Source organism: Mastacembelus armatus, chromosome 4 (genome assembly GCF_900324485.2).
Source record: "Mastacembelus armatus chromosome 4, fMasArm1.2, whole genome shotgun sequence".
Classification (NCBI taxonomy): domain Eukaryota; kingdom Metazoa; phylum Chordata; class Actinopteri; order Synbranchiformes; family Mastacembelidae; genus Mastacembelus; species Mastacembelus armatus.
Window position 1 is genome coordinate 26,569,937 of NC_046636.1, and position 23,596 is coordinate 26,593,532.

Consider the following 23,596-nt stretch of genomic DNA (forward strand, 5'->3'; position numbering starts at 1 on the left):
AGAAAAGGTTCCGGCTGTACTTTTGCGTGGGGTTTGACGACACTTGTTCGGTAAGAAAACAGTCCGGGACAAACTAACAATAAACAAACAAAGTTATGACACAGCCAGTTTATTTGAACGCGGATTAGTTAAACTAGATAAGTTGACCACAAAGGGGAAATATTTTGGGACATTGTTGTTATTTATGTTTAAGGAAACGCTCAACAAACAGCTCAGTTAACGTTAACCCTAACCCTAGTTACAGCTGGCTGTTAGTTAACGTTAGCCATCTTTATTTATAATGTGAGCTCAGCAAATATGGTTCTGTCTGGATATGAGTTATTTTCACTTTGACACGTAGCTGACAGACACGGTCACTTATGTCGTGTCTAAAGCGCACAGCCTGTTTTAATACACGTTAGCTTAGCATAGTTAGCCAACAGCCCCAATGTACAGTCTAATCACGCAGGTGGATTTAATTTGAAGTTAATTACCTCGGTAATACGATACTATAGAAGCTTTTCTGTCCACTGTGACTGTCCTCTACTAATTTTAGGCTTTTATTCGAAACTTTAATCAGATTCTGATGTTTTTTTGTTTTTTGTTTTTTTACGAGACATTTATTTAAATCAAAAGTGTGAAAGTTTTTTTTGGTGACAGCTGTACAAATGCAATAGTTGCTGGCTGGTGCATTAGCACAGAATGTCCAGCAGGTGACGCTATTGGCACAGTGCAGATTTGTTTTGGACAGGTGTCCCAGCAACATGATTAGATACACCTGGAATATCCTGTAAGTGATGGGAGTCTTATTATCCAGGACTTTTCTAGAGGCTTCTGCGTCAAATGAACCATGGTAATAGAGGGACCATAGAAACCAGCAGGAATCTGAGCCGAGATCATCATGTCCGAAACTTAATACAAAATGTTAGAAATGCTAGAAGAGAAAGACGATGTCAGATATGTCAGAAAATGCATTTAGAGTGTGGGTTTTAACATGATCCCTTCTTCGATTTCAGACACACAACAGCAGCAGCAAGAGGCTTCACAGGCCGAAAACACCCCCAATGAAGCGGAGGTCTGTGGTCTGAGGTCTGAGGTCTGAATTGTCTGTGTGCAGCCCAGGGGATCCCAGGACGCTTCGCCAACTAGTCTTCACAGGAGGTCCCAACAACGCCCGGTGCCACTGCGCGCTCTGCTGACGCAACCACGTCGCTGTGGCTCAATGCGATGGCGGACCGCAGTGTCCCCAGACCTGCCCAGGGAGGGACGGACCAAAGTCACTGAGCCACTCTCACCGGCCCCCGTTATACTACCGTCTGGACACCTGTTCGCGAGAGGCCGCTGCCGTTGTCGTTCCTCCCGAGAAATAGTATGTGGGACGGGATCTGCTCGAAGTGCACTGACCGGGACGAACCAGAAGTGGAGTGAAGAGCAGCGGAGCGCGCCGGGCTGACGCGCCGCACGTTGAGCCAGCAAGTTGATTGAAACAACAAAAGTCGCGTCGACCGGGAAGGGGACAGCCGCGCTTGGATTTACCGGAGGCTTGAGAGGACAGTTGTTCCGGCAAAATGAAATTCGCGGAGCATCTTTCGTCGCACATCACTCCCGAGTGGAGGAAGCAGTATCTTCAGTATGAGGTAAAGTGAAATTTGAAATAAATGCCCTGTGGATGTGCCTATTCACGAAAGTCGTTCAAATACATCAGATTTTCAGTAAAGTATTTCCGGAAACTGCGAGATAAGAGTCAATAGAAACTATGAAAGAAGGAAAAAGCTTTTAAATAGTTTTATTTCTTTTTTTCAGTTTCAGTATTGCCCACTCCTGAGAGCAATAAACGACGGGAAAGATAAGGGATGTCCTTTTGTTTATGGAGGGGAAATTGACTGCGGTTGTTAAGAGCCATAGGGAGCATTCAGTGTTTACTATCGCTGCTTGCTGACATTACAACACTTAAAAATGAACAGAAACACCAGTTTACTGAACTTCTTTCCTATTGGAATAAAGAAACATATATTTATTTTTATTTGAGCAATTCGCAGTATAAATATTTCAGGATGTTATATAAATAATTCATTTGTGTTTGTTGTATGTTTTTCTTTGCAAACCAAATATGAATATATTGAAAGATTTCACTGATTTCTATCAATTTAATTCATGTTTTAAATGTTTTGTTTTCTTCTTTAGTGTTTTCCTCATATGACTGAGGGGATTCTTCTGTCTATAGGGAAAACAAATGCATTTTAACTTATTGCATTCAGTTGTAAAAAAAAAAAAATCATATTAATCAAATTTTCTAAAATGATTCTTCTTCTTTTTGACCAGAGTTTTGAAAAAAAAAACCCTTCATGCACATATAGTGTTTTGTTATATCAAAATATAGTTCTTCATATATTATAAATGGGAATGGTTGTTTTTCAGAATCACCCTGCAGGACTTCGATTGACAGGATTTTCTGTCTGGTTTCTGATATCTGAGGACTTAAGAGAGTTGTGTGGCATACAGTACTTGAGTATTTTTATTTTCACACCCCACTTCTTGCAGCGTCTGCATTAAGAGCTTCAGTGCAGACATGCAGTGACAGAACAGACGGCTTCGTTCCATTTGACTCTATGAATTATAGACAAAGACCCTGTTCTCTTCAGCCACAGCTCTCATGCCAGACTCAAGAGCTTACTGCACTGGTTTCATTTTGGAAGTGTGACTTGAATATTATCATCAGGTTAGATAACTGCTGCAACAGACATTTGACTGTCCATCCTCACTTGAATGACGTGCTGTCATAATCGTATAATAAAAACATATTAAGGAAACATAATTTAAGTTGGAAAAAAAAAATGTGACGATATATCCAATATGCATTGACCACACTGGGAAGAATTGGTAGAATTTAATTTTAATTGATTATAGACATAGATGCATAACCTTTGTGGGTCTTTGTATGTGCAGACTGCTGCACAGTCAGCCCAGGGACAGATGCATGGCCATACCAGCCATTTTACACCTCCAGTCTTTGCCTCGGCACTCACTGACTTGAGATGGATGATGATAGATTTTCTCTGTCATCTGTGTATTAGTATTTTTTTAGTAACTGCTTTAATAGATGTAATAATAATGAATTGGATATTAACCCTATTGCATATTAGCTATCTATTTACACTGGTAACCGTCAATAGGGGCAATTATATTCAATTTTAGATTTTTCATTTGCTAGGACTGTGCATAATAATTCTTAGGTATTGAGAATCTCGATAGGGGGAATTCATGAGCTTCATCAAATTTATATTTGCTCATAACATAGTGGATTTAATTTCTAGGTTAACTGAAAGTAAAACAGCAAATACAGTGCAAAGGCATTTGTGATCTGAGATTGATATATATTTATGATCTGTAATAACTGATATGAAACTGGACTGTTTTTCTCTCATAATCACCCCAAACCCCAGCTTATACAAACATGTTGTTGACGTATATGTAGACATTGCTAAATTAGGAGGGAGCGTGACCACAGGCTTTATGGGGCTTGCGGCACATTTGTGTGTATTTGTGTTATCGCAGCTGCCTTCAGTCTTTGTCTGACCTCTGTAAACACTATTACCACTTGAGTGGGCTGGACCTGGAGAGATCAGCGAGTAAACTCACACCTACAAGTGATGGACAAGACTTTTACGATTACTGGAAATGAAGCCACAAAGACAAACAAGGTTATATTTAAGGATTGAATTCACTTAGTGAAGTTGGCTGTTCATCATTAGACTTAAAAATATGTATGCTGCTGTTATACAGGACAACTCAAGCAGTTCAGGGCTTGTGCAGACACCTCGAAGTGCATTCAATAAACATTTGGTTGTTACCATCAGAAACATCCCTCATGTGCACCTTGTGTTCAGCTTTATGTGTCGCAGCAGCAGACAACACAGTTGCTGTATTGTAATCCAGTTTATCTAGAGTTCTCTGGAGCACAGTTTAATACTTCTTCACTGGCTTGATCTGTGGTGTACACAACATTTTAGCAGCCCATTTCCAAATTGACTGAGGTAGGAAGTGATATTCCTGCCTTTGTGTGCTTGCTGAGTTAATTAACCTGCAGCCCAGTTTTCACTCTCCTCCTTTTTTAGAGCCTGTTATTGTGTGGAAAACTGCACTGCCTGTTCAGATTGGTCAGCCAGTTTCTATGCGGCAAAGTGGCTGTTCCAGCAAATACTGCCTTCATTTGAACATAGAGGTGTTGACAAGGCAATTGAATGATCATGTAATTAGGTGTACTACTTATAAACCTATATGCTAAACAGATGTTTGGTATGGAGGTGTGTGTGTGTGTGTGTGTGTGTGTGTGTGTGTGTGTGTGTGTGTGTGTGGGCGAGAGAACAAGGCTACTTATGCGTTTACCTCTGCAGTCTAATCACTCGTCTAAGCTTAGATGAGGAGGAGGAGAGTACATTTGGAAACTACATTTACAATTCAAACTAGCGAAGTGATTTTACAGTATGTAGATGAAAAGCAGGTGCCTGTGTGATTTCAGTGGGGGATTTTTGTTTGTTCAGTGGTGCAGCCTGTGCACCCTGAGTAATGTATTTTTAAATGTCTAAACCAGCACAGTGAACTTCGTAATGCGACATACATAAATGTATGTAGAACATCACTGTTCTGTACGAAATGAAACTGCACCCTATCAGCGTGCTCTTCACTATGAACATTATGTATACAGCAGGCATGGCATGGTAGCTGCTGAGAACCCCCCCTTTCTATACCTCCGTCCTTCCAACCTCACCTCAGCGTTCCTCCCCCACTGGGAGGACATCTGGTCCCCAACCAGACCTGCCCTCTGCTCCCATCCTCCCCTCCCTGCAGCTTCTCCGCCCATCCTCTTTCCTTTTTCCTACATGCAGGGATCCACTTAAACACAGGGCAAGAGATTCAGGTGATCGACCACTGGCTTTCTCTTTGAGCCACAGATATCTTTCGGCTGTTAATGCACATTGTGCAGTCGCCTTAAGCACAGGGATAAGATCTCAAGTATCACAGAGGAAGAATTTGGCTGTCAAGCACTCAGATATTTTAGGTAGTGTCCACTAAACACTAAACACAGCTATTAAAGGATTGAATTCTGTTGACGGCATTTAGTTGACTGGACAATGTGTAAGCTCAGTCTGACATAAGGACACAAGTCTAATACTGAGTGAATCGTCATCATCATGTTAATGCATGGTCATTCGAATGGTGCCATTTTGTTGTCTCCCAAAGGGCGACCCAGCACACCTTGGGAATGACTCCATCTTATTGAACACCCCCTGTCTGAAAATGAATACCTCATACTTCCTCACTAGTCACCAGAGGTTAGACCAAGCCCTGCTGAAATGCTCTGTATCCACAGTTGCATATCAGACTAGACAGAGACGGTGCTGCCTCTTGGATTGGTTTGTCCGAGCGTCACTGCATGTGTGCATTTCAAAGAGGAACTTAAGTATCAGCTATTCAGGCTGCTGCTAATGAAGGCTTTCTGAGTGGTCTCCTCCCACACACAGTATTACTCATATTGCTCTCCTGCTGTCATGTTATAAAAGCAGTAGGTTCTATAGGAACCTGAACAGAGAGCAGGAAACATGCAGGTTGTCAGAATTGGCTGGCAGAACACATTTAGGAAAAGAAAGAGTTGAATTTGGCACTCTGAGCCTTGTGAACACACTAACCTAATGATCCGGTACTTAGTAAGACCTGATAGACTTTAATAAAACAGGTTTTCCTATTTTGCTGGGGCAGTTTACCTACAAAGACATCTTTATTGAGAAACGGTATTTAGCTCCAGTGTTTGCTCTGATTACCTCTGATATGCTCAGATGGTCCAACGTGCAATTATCTGTCAGTTTCCATTATCTTCAACATCAGTCAGTCTTATTGCAGAGAATAACCTCATTTAAACACGGCAGCTTTCTCACTTTCACGCTCACTTTTTCTTTTTCTCTTCTCAGTCTCCTATTTATTCTCTCTTGTGTCTCTTCCGCTTTCCCCAATTGGCTGCTTTAATTAGAAGACATATGATTTAATAAACCATTTCTACATTGTACTCCTCAAAGTTTAATCTTTAACTCAAGCTACTGCTATCCTTACTCAAACAATAATCACTGTTCTCCTTTTCTCATCATAATTGAAATACAGGTTGTTTGCAGCCACTTTATGTTTCCAACCAAATAATTGAGAGTCTGTGATTTTGTTTTTCCTTCATTTGTGTAGCTAGTACTGTTATAACATGAAGTAAATTAGATAATTAAAATACCAGAGTTTGTACATTGTTTATTATGTTAACAGCTGTGGGGCCATTGGTTTCATCCTCTGGTGTGGAACAAGCGTAGTAAATGCCTGTCAATGGCTTTAGATGGTCTAAACTCTACTTTTAAAGCAGCATTGGTTTAATGCTTCATGGTCCACTCCAATTACTTTTCACTAATTTTACTGTGTGTACTTGCTCCTTCTTGTCTTGACCTGGAACTCACTCTGGGCTCATGGTCCCCACATTTACTTCCTGCATGAATGAACGTCGTTTAATTCTTTATGAATGTTCACAACAGAAAAGTTGATACTGTTTGCAAACAGTTCAGTTGCCTAAGATCTGACCAGTACTTTTTTTTGCTCATTTCTCTGTCAGGCATTCAAGGATATGCTGTATGCTGCCCAGGACCAAGCTCCATCTGTTGAAGGTAAGGAGGCTCCCAGTTTGGATAAACAAACTCCCATACACCCCTAGATACACACTTCTGTACTCACTGCCCCCCCTTCTGGGCCTGTTTGGGCATCCCCAGAATAACAGCCCTTCATCTGCTAAAAATAAGCATTGCTAACATGCTGCCACTCAGTCCACAGTCTGACTCAACCAGACCAAATACAATTACTAAATCATGACTTTCTACATTATCTTAGCTAAACTACTTCAAGTCCTAGACAGTACATGTGAGTAGAACAGTGCTGAGAAAGAAATGTGAAATATTACTGAAGTGAAAGAGGAAAATGTTTTCTGTTTGTTGCATAATCACAGTGGCTAAACGTATGTCTTGCAGGATGGAAAACAAACAGTAAACTCTGGGTTGAAACGATAATGTCTTAAAGCAGCAGTGTCCTGGACGTGGACAGTAACAGATCAGAGGCTGAGTGCACAGGCTGGCAGTGCAGAGCTGTGCTCCTCAACCCAGCAGAGATACGGAAGGCCGCTAGCTATAATTAATCTTTGGCATTAGGCTGCAATTGATGTGTAATGAGGGAAAGAATGTAAATCATTTGTTTTTATTTTAGATACCTGTTTGCAGAAGTAAACAACTGTCTTTAGTTGCAGGCTTGAGAAATAGTTTATGATGTGAAGCTCTGTCTCTGTGTCCATAGAGTCTGTGTTGGAGTTGAACAAACAGGGCTTGTCCTGAAATATGCCCTCTACAAGGACTGCATGTCTGTGTTGTGATAGGGTGTGTGTGTGTGTGTGTGTGTGTGTGTGTGTGTGTGTGTGTGTGTGTGTGTGTGTGTGTGTGTGTGTGTGTGTGTGTGTTCATGCCCAAACCTGTGCTCTTGTGTATGCAAGGATAGATTTATTTTGGTGTTGTGCAACATGCCCCTCAGAGAGCTGTGAGTCCCAGAGCTCAGTTCCGGCTGAGCAGGCTTGATGGGAACGGGAATCATGGGAATGATGTGCTTCTATCCATAAAAACCTAACACAGTGTGGATGAATGTGTGGGTGACTTCAGGAGACCCTCAGCATTTATCCTGTAAAATATTCCATCAAGTGTGATTTAAGTCTGTATGTTTGTTTCTGCTTGTTTCCAAATAGTACATTGAATACTTCTATACAGCACGTCTTGTTCAGTGATAACATATGGGCTGTCTCTCTCCTTTGAGCACTGTCTCCAGGGGCTATTAGCCAGGCTAGGTGAGCTCAGTGTGGATGATAAATCAGTTTCTGTCTCAGGTCTGAGCTGTGCTCATGGGTCACTGCTCTGCCTCTGTCAGCTAGTGGCAAGATATGTGAATGTGTGTCTTATGAAAAGAGACAGAATCAATCACCTGGTAGAAAATCATCTGGTGGTTTTGTGATGTTCTGACATTCCTCACTCAATCAAATTGATTTGTGTGCTTTTTCATACTTCTCTCTTTCTTTTTTTTTACCAAAACACAAATACAAAGAAAGTATCAGCAGTGGAGTTTGTTGTTTGGGAGCAAAGACGTCTTTTAATGTATCAGACAGCTGTTTGTCCCTTTTGGTTTCTGTATGGGAAACAAACAGCAGCAGGGGCAGACTGTTATTGTGAAGCACATTCTCCTGTGGCGGAGATTTGCTGACTCTTCATAAGAGAAACTGGATTAGCAGATATAATAAACTTCAAACTTACTGCACTTTTTCTTTATAACCACTGACCAAATCTGTCGATTTGATTGAATTTAAACTGGGTCAGAACATGCCTCAGAATATTGTGAGTGTGTGTGTGTGATACATTGTGACGTGAATGCTGAAACAATACAATATTTCATTTAATTATTTAATTTTATCTTTTCCTTCAGGAAAAAAAACTAATAATGAGGATTTGATCAAAGGGTGCTCCCCCTGCCCTCCCTTCCTTGCTCGCTTCACAAGAAAGGAAGGTTTTTGGTATTCAGAAGATGTTTTCCTTGCCTGAGGGAGACAGTTTACTGCATTAGAACTACTTGCTCTCCCACACACCCCGTTCTACCTGATTGAGCTGTGTAGGCAGTGGACACAAAACTGAACAGGCAGCCTCTGTCAGGGCTTCTGCATATCTACTGTTGTCATATTGTGAGACTGTCACTAAATATTTTAAATATTTATGGTTTGATCTCTCTCTCAGCCAGAAATTTTCCATGTTATGTGTTGCTGTGCTTTTCGTGTTTATTCCAATATTAGCCAATCAGCACCTCCGCTGCAGAGAGCCATTCCATGGGAAATGCACAATCCTTAGCTAAATGAATTCAGTTTAATCAAGATAGATGTACAGTAATTAAGAGAGCTTGTTATAAACAGACATGCACTAATACAGCACATTATGGTAGCTCTGCTGCTGCATATGACCTTTAACCCCATATTAAGATCCTTTTGTTCTCAGTCCCCGTCTCTCATTGGTCCTTGTGTAACTGTAATTAAAACCCACCTGTCTCTGTGCTGTGGAGGCCCAGTAGAAAACAACAGAGAGAACAGCTGGTTGGATTGCAGGGCTTCTCTGTTCCCACAGTTAGAATGAGTTATGCCTCAGTCTTATTCAATTAGCCTTCTGATTATTGCAGAGATCTGTAAACAATGGCCCGGGATAATAAACACACAGCTTTACCAAGGCTCTGTGTGTGTATTTTATAGTATATCTGTTCATATTCTGTTCATACCATACAATATGTGAAATATTTTAGAATCCTACAGTGAGGAGAGTTTTCACATGCGAGTCATTCATTTGCCATCTCATTCATTCATTCATTCATTCATTCATTCATTCATTATGTCATTCATTGTACTACTCCGTGGACTCCATGGTCTATTACTGTGATGGTATTTCTGTGGGGCTGGGACACTGGGAAGCTGTGGGATGATGGCAGTGATGGCACTGTTAGATTCACACAAGGAGTATGGATGGGGCTTGTGTGTACATGCCATGAGCACAGAAATCACACTGTCTGAGGAAGAGAATGGGGTGACTTACATTTCAGGGGACCAGAGAAAGTAATTTCGGAAATGAATGACTCCTATTAGAAAAATATGTAATTAATGGCTGATTTCTTGTTGCACTAATTTATTTATCATCGATTCAGTAAGTGTCCTCTGTATTTTTTGACTACTGTTTTGTGTCCATTTAGGGTTTTATGGAGTAAAAATAAGTAATGGTTTAAAGGCAGCAGTGTGTGTTTTGTTGCTGTGAATTGTTATTGCTGTTTTTATCAAAAAGAAATGCGGGTTATATTTACCAGAGGTTTATGGAGCCTGTCATATTTTATTAAAACGCAGCAGTCATTTGTTTTACTCCTCAAATAAGCATCCGTCTTTATTTAAGGATTCCCAGCTTGTCCTATGAATGAACAAACTTCTGTGTATATTATTCTAATCATGCTCCAGTGACAGTCTCAGTATTCAGTAGACTGGATTGAAAATATGTTGCAGACTCTACATATTTTGCTGACCACAAAACTGCTGAGACAGTGATGTTTAGGGATTAATGCCCTTTGGTTGAATGTGCATGTATTTGCTCATGTGTACTGGATATGCAGACTTCACAGGCAGATTGTTGCTGTGTTTGAACTCATCCTGGGGCCTTGCCAGTCTCGGACCAGACCACGTTTGTGTTGAAGTGGTCTAGAGATGCTGAGTTGCTGTGAGATGGAGGATGGAGAACGTCATTTTAAAATCATCACTCAAATTTCCCTTGTCATTTTTGACAGAAATGAAAGAAAACAGTCCAATCAGCTAAGACGGAGCAAGGCTGAATGGTTTATTTCATCCCTGACACCTGTACTATCCCAGCTTCTTGTTCTCTACTTTATATCCTGTCAGACTTTTGTTTCCATGCACCTTTTTCACCTCTGCCTGCACTCCTTTTAGCTTTAACCATCTTCTGATGAATATATCTGTGTCTGTGTGTGAGCCATCATCCCGAGTCTGCTTAATGAAAGCAGCAACATGAATCACTGCCACAAATCATCTCAGCCAGTATTTATTCTGATACTTTCTATTGTCGTCCATGCCAATAGCTTTCCACCATTTTGTCTGCTGCTGTTGCCGAACATAAGAGGTTAGTTGAAGGCTGCCCGCCTGTGTAATTCATTGCTGATTGTTATTCTGCTGGCGCATATGATGGAACAGTTGCTGTTATTACTGTTGTTGCTCCTCCCCTTAGTATTTTCTCGCCCCCCACAAGGAGCAGTATCGTATGTGCAAAGTACTGAGTTACAGGTCTAAATATTTTTCAATCAATTTGATTTTTAGAAATAAATTTCCCAAATGTTTCTAAAATCATGTTTTCAATTTGCCAGTATGCATTGAGCATAGATTGAATTTGGCATTTTTATCCATTTTAAACTAAATCTACAACACAATGACTGGCAGGACTCTGTGTATCGAGGTTCCCTAACTACTGTAACCCAGGAGTCCATGCAACACACACCAAGGGGAGCCAGACAGAAAACATATACATCTGTGTGTGTAGTTACTAAGACACACAATGGCAGGCACTCAGAAGGTGAGAGAAGCAGTGGAAAGGAAGGAAGACAGATGGACAGGCAGGCAGACAAAACAGGTAGACAGGCAGCAGGGTTCAGCAGGACAGCCAAGGTCTCCCACCACTCTGCATTATTGATGGGCTCTTTGACAAGCTGCTGCTTCTGCTCAGTTCCAAGCGCTAATTGTTGGATTTTTGTGGGGGCTGGTTCTTGCTTTGTCCTCATCTTGGGGTTGCCCTGAAAGTAGAGGTGAAGAAAATCCAAGTCACACTAAGCTAAATGGAGCAACACTGACATATGACTAAAACTGAGTAGAAAGACTCTAGTGCCCCCAAACTGAGTGAGAACATGTAGAGCTCTGAGGCTGAGAAATTAGACTGTTGCTTCTTTTAGTCAAAATCATATTTATGTTAAATTTATGGGAGTTAAGTCAATCTGTGTTTCTCTGCTCCATACTTCAGTGACTCCAGGACAGGGGAAGAGGCCTGAGGCTTAATACAGTGGAGATTGTAGTCCACAGTAAACTATTACGGCATTGACATAATAATTCTAGACCAGAACATTTTCTTGAGCTTGCTCAGTTGTATCCATAATGAAATGCTTTTTCCTCATCTAGGCAGGTTTAGCTTTCATGGTGCATTTAAATCAGCCTCAGTCCTACAAAGCAGTGCAGGAATCAGGTGGTGTGGATTGTAAGATTGGCTCTTTGATGAGGACGGGAGCAGGGGGGTCAGGGTCAATACAAACCTAGGATTACTCTTCCAAGGTCAGGGACTGATCGAACTGAGGTAATGAACAGTTAGAAGGTAATTGATGAATACAGGGGTAAAAAGGAAGGGATGCTCGATGATTATGACAGAAAGAAGAACAGGAAAGAGGGCAGTAATAGTAACAGTAATAAATGGACTGGATTGAAATGTCAGTGACCACTCTGAAAAAGAAAGAGAAACAGAGAGCAAGAGATCCTTCAGGCAGCAGACAGACAGACAGAGTGGGAGGTCCCTGGGCTCATCTCCAATGCATGGTGCCCTGCATTAGCACTACAGCCATCCCGCAAGTAAAAGACTCTGAGAGAAAGAGAATCTTGATAGATGAAAGTCTTCTGTCCATACATCCATTATTCATCGTCGAATTAGATCTCGCCTGAATGAAGTGGAGGAGAAGAGGAAAAGGGGCAGATAACAAAAGTGAGAAAGGTATGGGAAGGGTTTAGAGGAGGACGGATCTGGAAGGCAGCTGTTATGTTGTTAGGAAATGGTAAGGGCTTCAGATGAGGATGTGACTCTGGAGGAGGTGGGATTTTCAGATTTGGGGCATTTGACAGGATTCAGAAAGGATAAGGTTTCCACTGGTACAAAATGTGATGAGATGTAGATAAAAGAGGGCATGTGGAGGTGGTAGGTGCAGTGACTAGGGGTAGGAGAGATGATATGTTTGTGTGTTTCAGGGAGGGGAGAAGGTGGAAGGAGAGGTTAGTGGAGCTCAGAGGATTTGAGGTCATGGTCACGTGCTGTAGTCAACAACTTTCATTACTGTGTCTGTGTGTGTGTGTGTGTGTTTGTGTGTGTGTGTTGTTACTCAAGTGAAGATGACAGATTGATTTAAATACTGATTCACCAAATGACCACTAACTATATTCCTCAGATAGAGAGCACAGGCCATAGGATCCAGCTGTTTGCCAGGGGAACAACTGGAGATCAGCAGCAGAACCTCAACAATCTCAAACATGGGAGACAGGATTAGGAATCAGCTGTCAGGGTCTCAGGGGTTTGTTGTTTTTGTTTAGCATTAGCAGGGCTTCCAAACCATAATCTTATCTTGGTTATGAGGCGAGTTCTTGATGAGAAGCCCAATCAACAGCTTTGCATGTCTGCCAGCAGATCAGCCAGGCTGAGTGTAACCAGTCAGTCAGAGCTGACCACATGGCATTTATCTAGCACAGGCTCACGCGGGGCTTTTCTGGCAGACTAGACTGAATGTTTTTCTTTATCGAGTGCATTGCTGGGCTGAAAAAACAAACTTACCTGTAAATTGCAAACTGCAGATTTGATGCCATAGAAATGGATGATCATCATTCCGAGCAATGAGACAATGCGAAGGAGGAATGTGACGATGGACAACAGAGAAACAAATAAATGCATGTGACCTTCTCCTTTGCTTTATGTGTTCTGATGTTTTTATCTTCTTGCACGGCCGCTCTGTGCTGCACTCACACACAACTTACTGCAGAGAGGTTGCCAACACACACACACACACACACACACACACACACACACACACACACACACACACACACAGACATGCACATGCAGAGACACTCACACAGCCACATAAGGAGCTGTGTGCTAAAGTGGGTGTGGGTGTGATTGTGAGCTATAGGCGATGACAGTGGGGCCATATGCTGATGTATTTCTATTTTTTTAGTACCGCAATTAGAGCACAGCCAATGAAATGTTCCACAGTGTCCACTTTAATCTCTGCTGTAAACAGCCCTTAGAAAACCTGCAGTTCTATCCAAATATTAAGTATTACACACGATCTCTCAGCGCTGGAACTGCAATGCACGCACTTATTATGATTATTTTGTTGTGGATGTGTCATGTTGGATGAGCATTTACATGGTCATGTGATACATGGTGGCTGTATGTGTTAGTGGGGAGTAGGGCATTGAAAAAGACAGAGTGTCCTTCACTTGTACCAATGTGCCTCATCGTCTCTCTGGAGAAACGGCCAGAACTTGGCTCAGGTTGGCTCAGACCCTAGAAAACGTGGTGAAAATGTAGCAGTCACATGAAGCTAATATGAGACTGTCTCCTCATCTCTTTGTTGCTGTATTGACTCTCGACTGATTGTCAACACAATTACAGTCCTCAGCACTACACCTGGCAGCAGACGGATCAATTTCAGATCTGATATTTGATAGAAACATTTCTCTAGCAGCAGAATTTAAATTGAGTCTTGCCCCATGAGGGCCAATGCCGGTGTGCATGACGGCGCATGTGAATATGCAGAGGTGGTGTATAGTTGTGTTCGGTGTGGTTCTGTATATTTCATCTTGGTTCTGCCCATGGGCAAAATGAGAGGGAGAGAGAGAGAGAGAGAGAAAGTGGCAGTGTATATAGAGAAAAGGTGAGGGCTGGGAATAAACAATAAAATGAGAGCAGTGGCATAAAAGAAAAAAAGAGGGGTGACATTGGTGGTAATTGGAGAAAAGGAAGCTAAAGCCTCAGGGAGCCTCTTTTCCCAAACGTTACTATTAACTTGCATAAAGGGTGTGTGAAAATAAAAATAACTGGAGGCAGAGAAGACATGGGAACCTGGCTAAAGCTCTTTCATTTGCTTTTTCAATAATTTTGGATTCAGTGCACTTTTTAACATCTTTCCAAAAATGGCAGCAACAACTAGTCATAATTTACGTTGAATACATTTAAGGTCAGGGGGCAGACGAATATTGGTCCAGATATACTTCCTTCTTTTATTTACACCATAAAATCTTCTTTTAATCTAGAGTCAGGAGGAGAGAGAGAGTTATCAATAATTCACAGCTATTGTTCCCTTCTGGACTGCCTGTCTGTTTTTATATTAAATGTTGAATTATTAACAGTGTGTGAAATTGGAAATATGGCAAATCTTCCTCCTGATGCACATAAGTCTTCAGAAACTGCCCCGTCACTCACTAGCAGCCAAAATGGCACAAAAACAAGTAGTTGATTAAATACAGTGTAAATTAAAGTAGCATGAGAGCTATTTGGGATCTTGTGGTATATTAGAAGCAAAGTGGGAAGATCCACTGTGTGTTGGCTCTGGCTGACCCTCCGTCATTCGGTGTCTAAAGCTTCAACATGTGACGATTGTTGGTGTTCATCGTTCTTAACAATTCTCTTAACCGTCCCTGCTGCCATATGCTGGCCTCGGGAAATATGCATATTTCATATGCTCCTCAACAAGTGACTAACGTATTCATGATGTGCGTTAATAATAATAATAATAATAATAATTACCTCCGTGCTGGTGGAGTTGACTCGTGTTAAGGTTGAATCCTGTATCTACATTGTATTTTGATGTGTTTGTGATGGATGGTACATCCTCTGGCTTCCCCCTCTGCCACTTAAAGAAGCAGTGTCTTGACTTATAACCAGCTATATCATAAATGAGAGACACTCCTTAGTGGCTTTTCAGTAGAAACAACAGTTTGTCTCTGTTTTGCATTTTACCCTTGGGGCAAACTGCACTGCTTCTTCTTGACAAGTGCCATCTGATAATTAGGCGTCATAATCACCCTATTAGTATGCAGCTCAATTGAGCAGAGAACAGTGTATTGTTCCCTGGGCATGAGCAGTAGCCATTTAAAGGAGGGTTATTGTAGATTTCTTGTTAGGGGTTTTATGAGAATGAATCATAGGCATAATGACTTAAATTGTTCCATTGTTAATCTCAGAAGCATTTGTTTTTAATGAAGCCAAGAAGTCAGTTTGCAAAATTATAGCAGCGGTGATAAATCCTCTGTTAGGCTGAGTAGTGATATTTATGAAAGAGTAGACTAGTAGTTTTGGAAGAGTGTCACTGTGTTTCAGAGTTTATTTTACTGACGGATTGCAGCCTTATTTTCGGTGTACCCTTTCAGCTGTCCCATAAAGCTGAGCCGAGCTTTCTCCATCACTGTTACCATGGCATCAAAGAAAGAGACCCGAGTCCCTCGAGTCTTGTTTTGTTCCTGTGACATTCAGGACCCAAACATGTAGAACTAAGGGCCGAGGTGTTTAGTTGAATTCTAATACTGTCCTGTGAAAACATGCTGATATCTCTGGAGAACACAAGCAAATATGTGAAATAAACAGAATATATTCTTTTCAGTATGATAGAAACTTTATAATCACAACAGAAATGTCTTTTGTGGCTCGTATCTGTGAAGTAGAATGTCAGGCTTTACAAAATATAATGTAGTTGGTATGTTCACGATGATTTTCATTGTGAATTGTTTTGAGATATATGCAAAGAAAAATCTATTTAGTTGGTCTATTCTCAGAGTCCTCAGAAATATGTGGCACTGATTTGTACTGAGGCCAGAAGAAGGGGATGAATGAGAATTTGGAGTCCCAGTGCTCGCTGGTGGCTGACAGACTGGGGCTGCTCTTTCTCTCTTCTAATTCATTGTCAAATTGTTCCAGTTGTTTCTGAGAAATATTGATCAATACTTCACAGATTGAAATCAAGTCAGCAATAGAAAGACGCTAATTCTCATCAGTAAAAATTCAGCTGTAATAATTCTCCCTCCTGCTTTTTTGAGTCTCACAATTGCTGATGAAAAATATTTAATTGCTCATGAATGCCTAGAAATATTTAAATCTGTTTTTGTTCTGTTCTTCTAAAGTGCTTTGTTAAAAACAGGATGCTTCCTGCTCATGTAATTCACGTTAATGATAAGATGCTCAAGCACCACAAGGTCAGTTTGCTTCTAATACGATTGGGTCAGGAAATTGCTTCTAATCTAATAGCGTGAAGTATTGGATTCCTCCCCTCCTGCCTGCATGGCAAAGGTAGAATGGGCTGCATGATGGCTCATTCATAAGTTAGAGTTACAGTACAACAATGAGACATTCATTCATCCTACAGAGCTGATATGATGGAAAACAAAGGAAAGGTTTGAGATGGACTAAGGTAAAAGCCATAAGGACAGTTTATCAAATATAACTTTGTGACCTACAGCTTTTCACTGTCTGCCCTGTTGTGATACGTCTTGCAGGTTATTTTAAAAAGACATTTGTGTTTTTGCCTTATTTATCTTCTGTTTCATTTGGCTTCTGTTATGATGTGCTGCCATGTTTGTGAGCTGTAAAACATCCGGTTGGTCTGGCTCTCATTGGCTATTGTAGGTATTTCATCAGAGCCTCCCTGTAAATATCAAACGTGATGTTTACGATCGAGGCTTTGACTCAATCAGGAGCAGAAAAACTAATGGTATTGACAACAAACACTTATTTAGACAAATAATTGTTTGTGATAAGCCTCAAATTGGTTCCACACCCCCAAGATGGCTGGAGGGGACAAACTGGGCCCAGAATGGCTCATAAATGTGCAGTCAGCCCAAGAGGTGTTAAAGCTGTCCTCCGTAACAAAAGCAGCCAAAAAACTGTTTCTTTGTGTTACACAGTTTAATGGAAAAGCTGAACTATCAGCTACCTACCATACTGTAACATCCAGTTAAAGCCTCCACTTAGCAACAGCAGGTTCCTCTCCGTCTCATTGCATTGTATGTTTTCTACAATCTCTCTTCTAATTAGCTATTTTCTTTGTTGTACTTTGATTCCATGTTTCATCTTCATACTTTTATTCTACACCTAATACCTTTTACATGCTTTGAATTCTCAAATGCCTTCACATCCTTCATCTTTGCTTTGTTTCTTATACTGCATCCTCAGCTTTTATTCCATCTGCCACCTAACTCATATTCTGTCTGTTTCATTTCTTGTCCTGTTTCCTTCAGTGCATCCATCCATATAGAATTAACATTACAGAATGCTGTGTGGATCTGGTATTGTGCTATTTATAAGATGCATTAGTGTTCCTGGTAATGATGTCCACATGTTTCTGTATAGGGAGTTTCCAGACACTTCAACATTTGTTATCCCCCTATGAGTGAAAGTCCTTGTTTCATGTTGGCGTCTTCAAAAGGCCTCCCGTGTTACAGGAATATGTGTGTGTGTGTGTGTGTGTGTGTGTGTGTGTCGTTTTCTCCCTGCATTTCAGTTCATTTTGTCCTCAAAGCAAAGCTGTTTAGTGTGACTCTTATCAAGAAACTGCAGCTGCTGTTGTGACAATACTACAGCAGCCTGACATGCACAGACCTACCTTGGTTTGCACACACCAAGGTGACTCAGTTACACACTCTTTAACGAGCACGAATAATAACCTGCTGTTAATTTTTAAATGTGATATACCTGGATGTTTGTCACGAGAATGAGCATGTCAGTTGTTTACTAATTAGGTTCCATGCTGCTAAAAGCAGGTGAGTTGATATTTCTGTTCATATTCTTCTGCTACTAGTCACGCCATTTTTTATTTGTGCGTCTGGATGATGATGTTCACTGCACTGAGCATCAGGGGTCGTCAATCATCAATCAGTAAGGGTTTAACAGTGATCAGTAGTGTTTTTAACACAACATTAGCATCATACCTGATGTTTTAGGAGCTACAGTGTCTGTGCCAAAATAGCATGGAGAACTGCTGGCTTTTTGTTACCTCAACATTGCCTATCTGATCCCCTCTGTTAGTGGTGTGGGTTAATGGATAGTGAACCTCCTCCACCTCTAAAGCACGGCCTTGCTGTGTGTGCAATGGTTACCGTAGTGGAGCCTGGGCTCTTAGATTAGTGGCTTAGATTAATGGCTCCAGTTTGGACTATTGGCACAACACTTATCTTGTTCTTATGACTCCAGCGACTTCTATCTATAAACCTTGGATACACGTACAAAGACACTCACACAGGGCTGCACACAAAGACACACAATTCACATTACAGGTCAGTACAATATATTTCATTTACTCATTGAACTCAATTGATGTTTCCAGCCCCATCCTGATGGCTCTGACCTCAAGATAAAGTGAAAAGCTGAGCTGGTGTTTTACGCACTACACCCATCATCATGTCTGACTGTAGAGTAAGACATATTTGACAGAGGTGAAGGTTCACATAAAATAAAACCTTTTTTTAAGCAATAATGTAGTGGCATGACTCTAGGGATGGCACCACTGTTCTGTTTGTAAGATGCTAAATTGCATGTCAGTATTTTGTTTTTAAAAAGACACGTCTCTCTCTTTTCCTAAAAATGCTTTAACTCTGAACAGTACAGTTTTAAAGCACTATGTACAATTATCTTGTTTTTCTCTTCAAACCTGTTCCCAAGTAACATGTGCTAATTATGCAATTATCTCTAATCACTCAACACCTGAAAGATACCACGGCTATTTTTTCAATTTAATTGTTTTTGTTGACTTTTTCAAACTTTGGAGTGTCGACCCTATCTCCTGCTTCTTCCTTAAACTCAGGAAGTTTTTGCTTTTTCTCCGGTCTTCTCTGAACCTTGGGCTTCTTCCAAAAGTTCAGCTTTCTGTACAGAAAGAAGGGCGTCCTCCTCCTGCTGCTTTTAGATCTGAGCATTTGAGGTGGTCTGTTTGTGAAATTTGATTGTAACGTAAGGACTTCTCTTACTCAGAGGCATCTTGTTAGAGGAGGCTACTCTCCTGCTTCATTTAGGATGGCATTTTTTAGATAAATTAATTCATAAATTAATTAAATCAATAAATAAAATTTAGAATTTCCCCTGGATGGAAACAAATGCAGAGAAAGATCCACACAATAAAATCCAATTGGATTGGATAGATCCAATACAATTAGAGAAGCTATACCAGGGACTGTGTACAGCTAATGTTTGTATTGTTATGCAGCTTAGCTGCAGATCAGAGAGAGAGAATGTGAATGAGCGGATGAGGTGTCCCTGTAGACTCTGCTTCCTCTGTACCTGGAGGATCAAACACAGAGTATCACAGGAAGTGTCAGCCACAGCTAAACTAACAGATCACCTTGTCTAAACTTATTCCTGTCAAAGTGAGGGGGGTGATATGTGTTTGTGTGTGTGTGTGTGTGTGAGAGTTATTGTGATGAAAGGAGAGGAACTGGGGCAATACAAACTATTACACTTACACCACATGCAACCTTTCACAGCCTTACCTGTGTTGGCAGGTGACCGCTGATACACACACACTGGTCTGAGTATAGGTGGCAGTACTTATGCTCTTTAATAGAAATGTGTTCTCACCTGTGAAATTGAGATAGCTTTCATTGCAGGCTGTTGTGACCAGACTGAAGTGGAAATATTCCAAAATCTCATTGTGTTTTTATAAATTGAGCATGTTCTGTGTCATGCACTTCTACACCTCGGAACGTCAGGCCATGTTTTTCCACAGGAGTCGGTTATTTTAAATGGTATTTGTCACAGTGTGAGGGATAAATGGTGAGATGGGACTGAGAAAAGCACAAATACTCCCTGCTGATAAAATAGTTTGAGAGTTCAATATAACATCAGCATATTGCTGAACATTACGGTATTAAGGTGAAATGCCGATGGCCTTATGGGGCAGCAAACAAAACGGAAAACAAGGTTCTTCTATGATTTAATTTCTGTGACGATCAGCTGTTTGAATATCTGGCCCAGAGCTTATAGCAGTATCAAGAAGAACAGACTACACCTACTTGTTCTAATATCAGTTCAGGTAGATATACTGTGCTGCACAGGAGTAGTTGGGCTTTAACCTCTTAGATCTAGAAATGGTGCCCAGACAATCTGACTGGTTGGCTGCGATAATAGCTCCCCATTGAACAGCAGCTGCTTGACATCAGTCATGATTGGCTAAGGTGGGAGTTGATGCTCGCTATTGGTCGATGGCGGTTAGATACAGACTGCTGATGCTGGCCGCCCGGTTGCCTAGCTACAGCCATTCTTCACTGTGTTAGTGGCCTTGGCAAAGTGACGGACAGCATAAGTGCTCTGCAGAGGAATTTGTCAGTCTGTGGGTTCTTCTGAGAACGTCTTTATCGCTGTGTGAAACAGATCCGTTATCGCTCGGTTTCACTGTATGTCGTCTTGTCTTCCATTACCATATGCATTTGTCATTGCAGTGACCCATCACGCTTTACAAATACACGGGCTAATGCACAAAGAGCTGTTTCTCAAATTCTTATGATATTAATTCAAACAGCAGTTTCCTATAATGTCTTTTTTTCCACTGCTGGAGCTCGAGGACAGTGATATTCATCTGATATCTGTCAGTCCATCGCTTCGGTTCATCTTGTCAAACGGTATTTTGCATGGATATCCATAATTCTCTGAGGATGATGTCTAATCATTTGTGTCATCCCATATTCATGTTTCTCAGAGAATAAACCCTGGCAATTTCAAACCTTTGAGGGGCATATTTAGCTGCAAAAGCCAACTAACTGGATATAATCTCATAAATGTGTGTGTAATACATGAGATTTGTCACTTCGGTTTTTAAGACTGAAAGCCTTTGGGTAGACACTGTACTTCTGTTGGCCCTGCGGCCAGTAGCTGCACCATGTGGTTCTTTCTTCAGTGCTGCATCCTCTGGCTGCAGTCCAGACACTGGGGTCAGCAGACTGCCTGCTAATTTGTTTCTCTCGGTGGAAAGACACAGGGCTCCATGACCACACATTCTCCTGGACACTTGTGGTCTGTTTGTCTGTGTGTTTGAGAGTTTGCCAGAGGTGGCTCCGTCTTGTCTCTCTGGGAGCTTGGCCACAGATTGCCGCCATCGTGTGAACGTCCTTTGCTGCTGATTTGTATTTCTGGCACAGTGTTAATCATGCACACACACACACACACATATATATATATATATATATATATAAATACATGCTGTATTTTACTTTAAGAAGCACAAGACACCCCGTTAACCTTAGCAGCCATGTCTAATATTAAGAAAAAAGGGGCAGGGGGAGAATAGAAAAGTGAGATAAAGACGTACCGGAGATTAGAAAGAGGTAAATGTTTGCAGGAAACAAGCAGAGAGAGAGGAGAGAGAGAGATTTATGACGTCGCTCTGCAGTCATTTATCTGTGGACGCACAAAGTAGATTAACTCTTTAAACTTAATGGGCTCAGTGGTCAGTTGAGTGACCAGCAGAGCATAAACAGACCTACAGATGGTTCTCCACAACTGGACTGTAGTTAAATTGGACCATTACGATTTCCCTCAACCTGCTTAATCATCTGCAGTGAGTTGTATACGTCCGCTCCTCGGCGGCAGAAACATCAAGTTTCTGTGCTTTTTTTTGTTTTTTGTTTTTTTCCTTCTGTGAAATAATTTTATCTGACCTCATCTACCTGCACTGCAGTGCACTCTTCACAGACAAAACGCCGTCAGGTCTCGGTGTTCGCCGTAGCTACATCAGCCCCTCCTTCGCTGCCTGTCGAGGCCAGTGACATGCTCCCGTTGAACCCTCGCCTCAGTTGCCTTGACAACCGTTGTCTCACTGGGCGGGGCCCCGCTCACTTCCTCAGTGATGGCGCGTTGAGTGTCACAATTATGTAAATTCTGTTCAAAGTGTTTTTGCAGATTAAACATAACTAGCTGAAAACCTTTCTGCTCCATGGCTTCAGCTCTTAAGGCTTTATTTTTAGATGCTACTTTGTGATAGCGACGTAGTTTTTATATGCACACACACGCATTTTAGTCCGTAATCTCAAATATGGGCTATTAAGGGCAGTAATAAATGAATCCATATTTGTGTATTTGACTTTTTTGATTGGCTATGATGCTACTTCCTAAATGAAAAAAGAAATTATTGAGTTTTGCAGTGTTATCTTGGTAATGTTGCCTAAACCTAGTGTTAGAGTAACACACGTTCTCTATTCTCATTCACCCTCTGCTCTGTCATATAATCTGTTCACAACCAGACTGCGTTGTTTCCACAATCCAGTTAGCGGTGCTTTAGTTACAGCTGTCTGTGCATGTGCTTGTTTGCATTTTGAGAGAAATCTTGTTCTTCCTTTCAGTAACAAACCTAAACCTGTCCCTAGGAGACAGACTCTCAAGGGCTGACACAGTTACACCAGTACTGCTGCAGCAGGGTTTGGCTTTGGTATGGGCCTCTGCTGTTACAAGGCTTAGCGTGTATCCCTGGAGAGCTAAGACTTGGATCCTGGCCTGTCAGTGTGTTGTCTTTCTTCTCTCAGTTGTCTCTGCAGCTTCATCCCCCTAATAAAGAAATAAAGAAAACAAATGTAACTCTAAGTAATGTAAACCTTTTTATATATCTTGGATTAAAGCTAAATAGTAAATTCTATTAGAGAATTGTCTTATTGTTGCAGAAAGCACATCTACCCAGATTAAATGAGATCTGGGCCACTTCCATTCGTGGTCCTAGGTTCGCATCAGTTGTGGGTCACTGGAGAGACATGGAAGTTTCAGAGGTGTTGGACATTGTTGTCATTATTCTGTTATAGTTTTTCTGGGGAGACATCTGACAAAACTGTGGCCACTGCACACATCATCACATGATCACCCACCTACGTTTTAAACACACCTACGTCATAGGTTGTGTGTGTGTAATGAGTATGTAATTAAGGAATGACAAACTTTACTTTACAAAGTGCCTGAACCCATGTCTAGATTATAGAAATGAGGAATATTTAAATCTCCGTTTAGACAAAGAGCAGGGAATAGATGTTGTTAGGTTTGTGTTATTATACATTAGTGTGTGTTTATTTGTGCAACATGTCCTCATTGTCCTCAAGGACCCACACGGATTCTGTGGGACCATGTTTGCTGGTGTCGGCATTTGTGCTTATGTGCACATTGGTAGAAGCTTGGTTGAAAGGGCTCGTTTGAACTTTGGGGCAGTGCTCGTC

The 23,596-nt window shown here is 41.2% G+C and overlaps 1 protein-coding gene across 2 annotated transcripts in view; it reads left to right on the top strand.

Annotated features, from left to right (window-relative positions):
- Nucleotide 1: 1 nt before the first annotated feature.
- The window catches only part of xpr1a (xenotropic and polytropic retrovirus receptor 1a), a 56,103-nt gene continuing 32,508 nt past the window's right edge, over nucleotides 2-23,596 (top strand). The window contains exons 1-3 of one of the 2 annotated variants that reach the window (XM_026305036.1): nucleotides 2-50; nucleotides 996-1,616; nucleotides 6,620-6,671. In XM_026305036.1, coding sequence (XP_026160821.1) covers nucleotides 1,548-1,616; nucleotides 6,620-6,671 — 121 coding nt within the window. In that variant the 5' untranslated portion in view covers nucleotides 2-50; nucleotides 996-1,547. Of the gene's footprint in view, nucleotides 51-776; nucleotides 833-995; nucleotides 1,617-6,619; nucleotides 6,672-23,596 lie in introns of those variants that run through there. The other variant, XM_026305037.1, reaches the window with a different exon arrangement.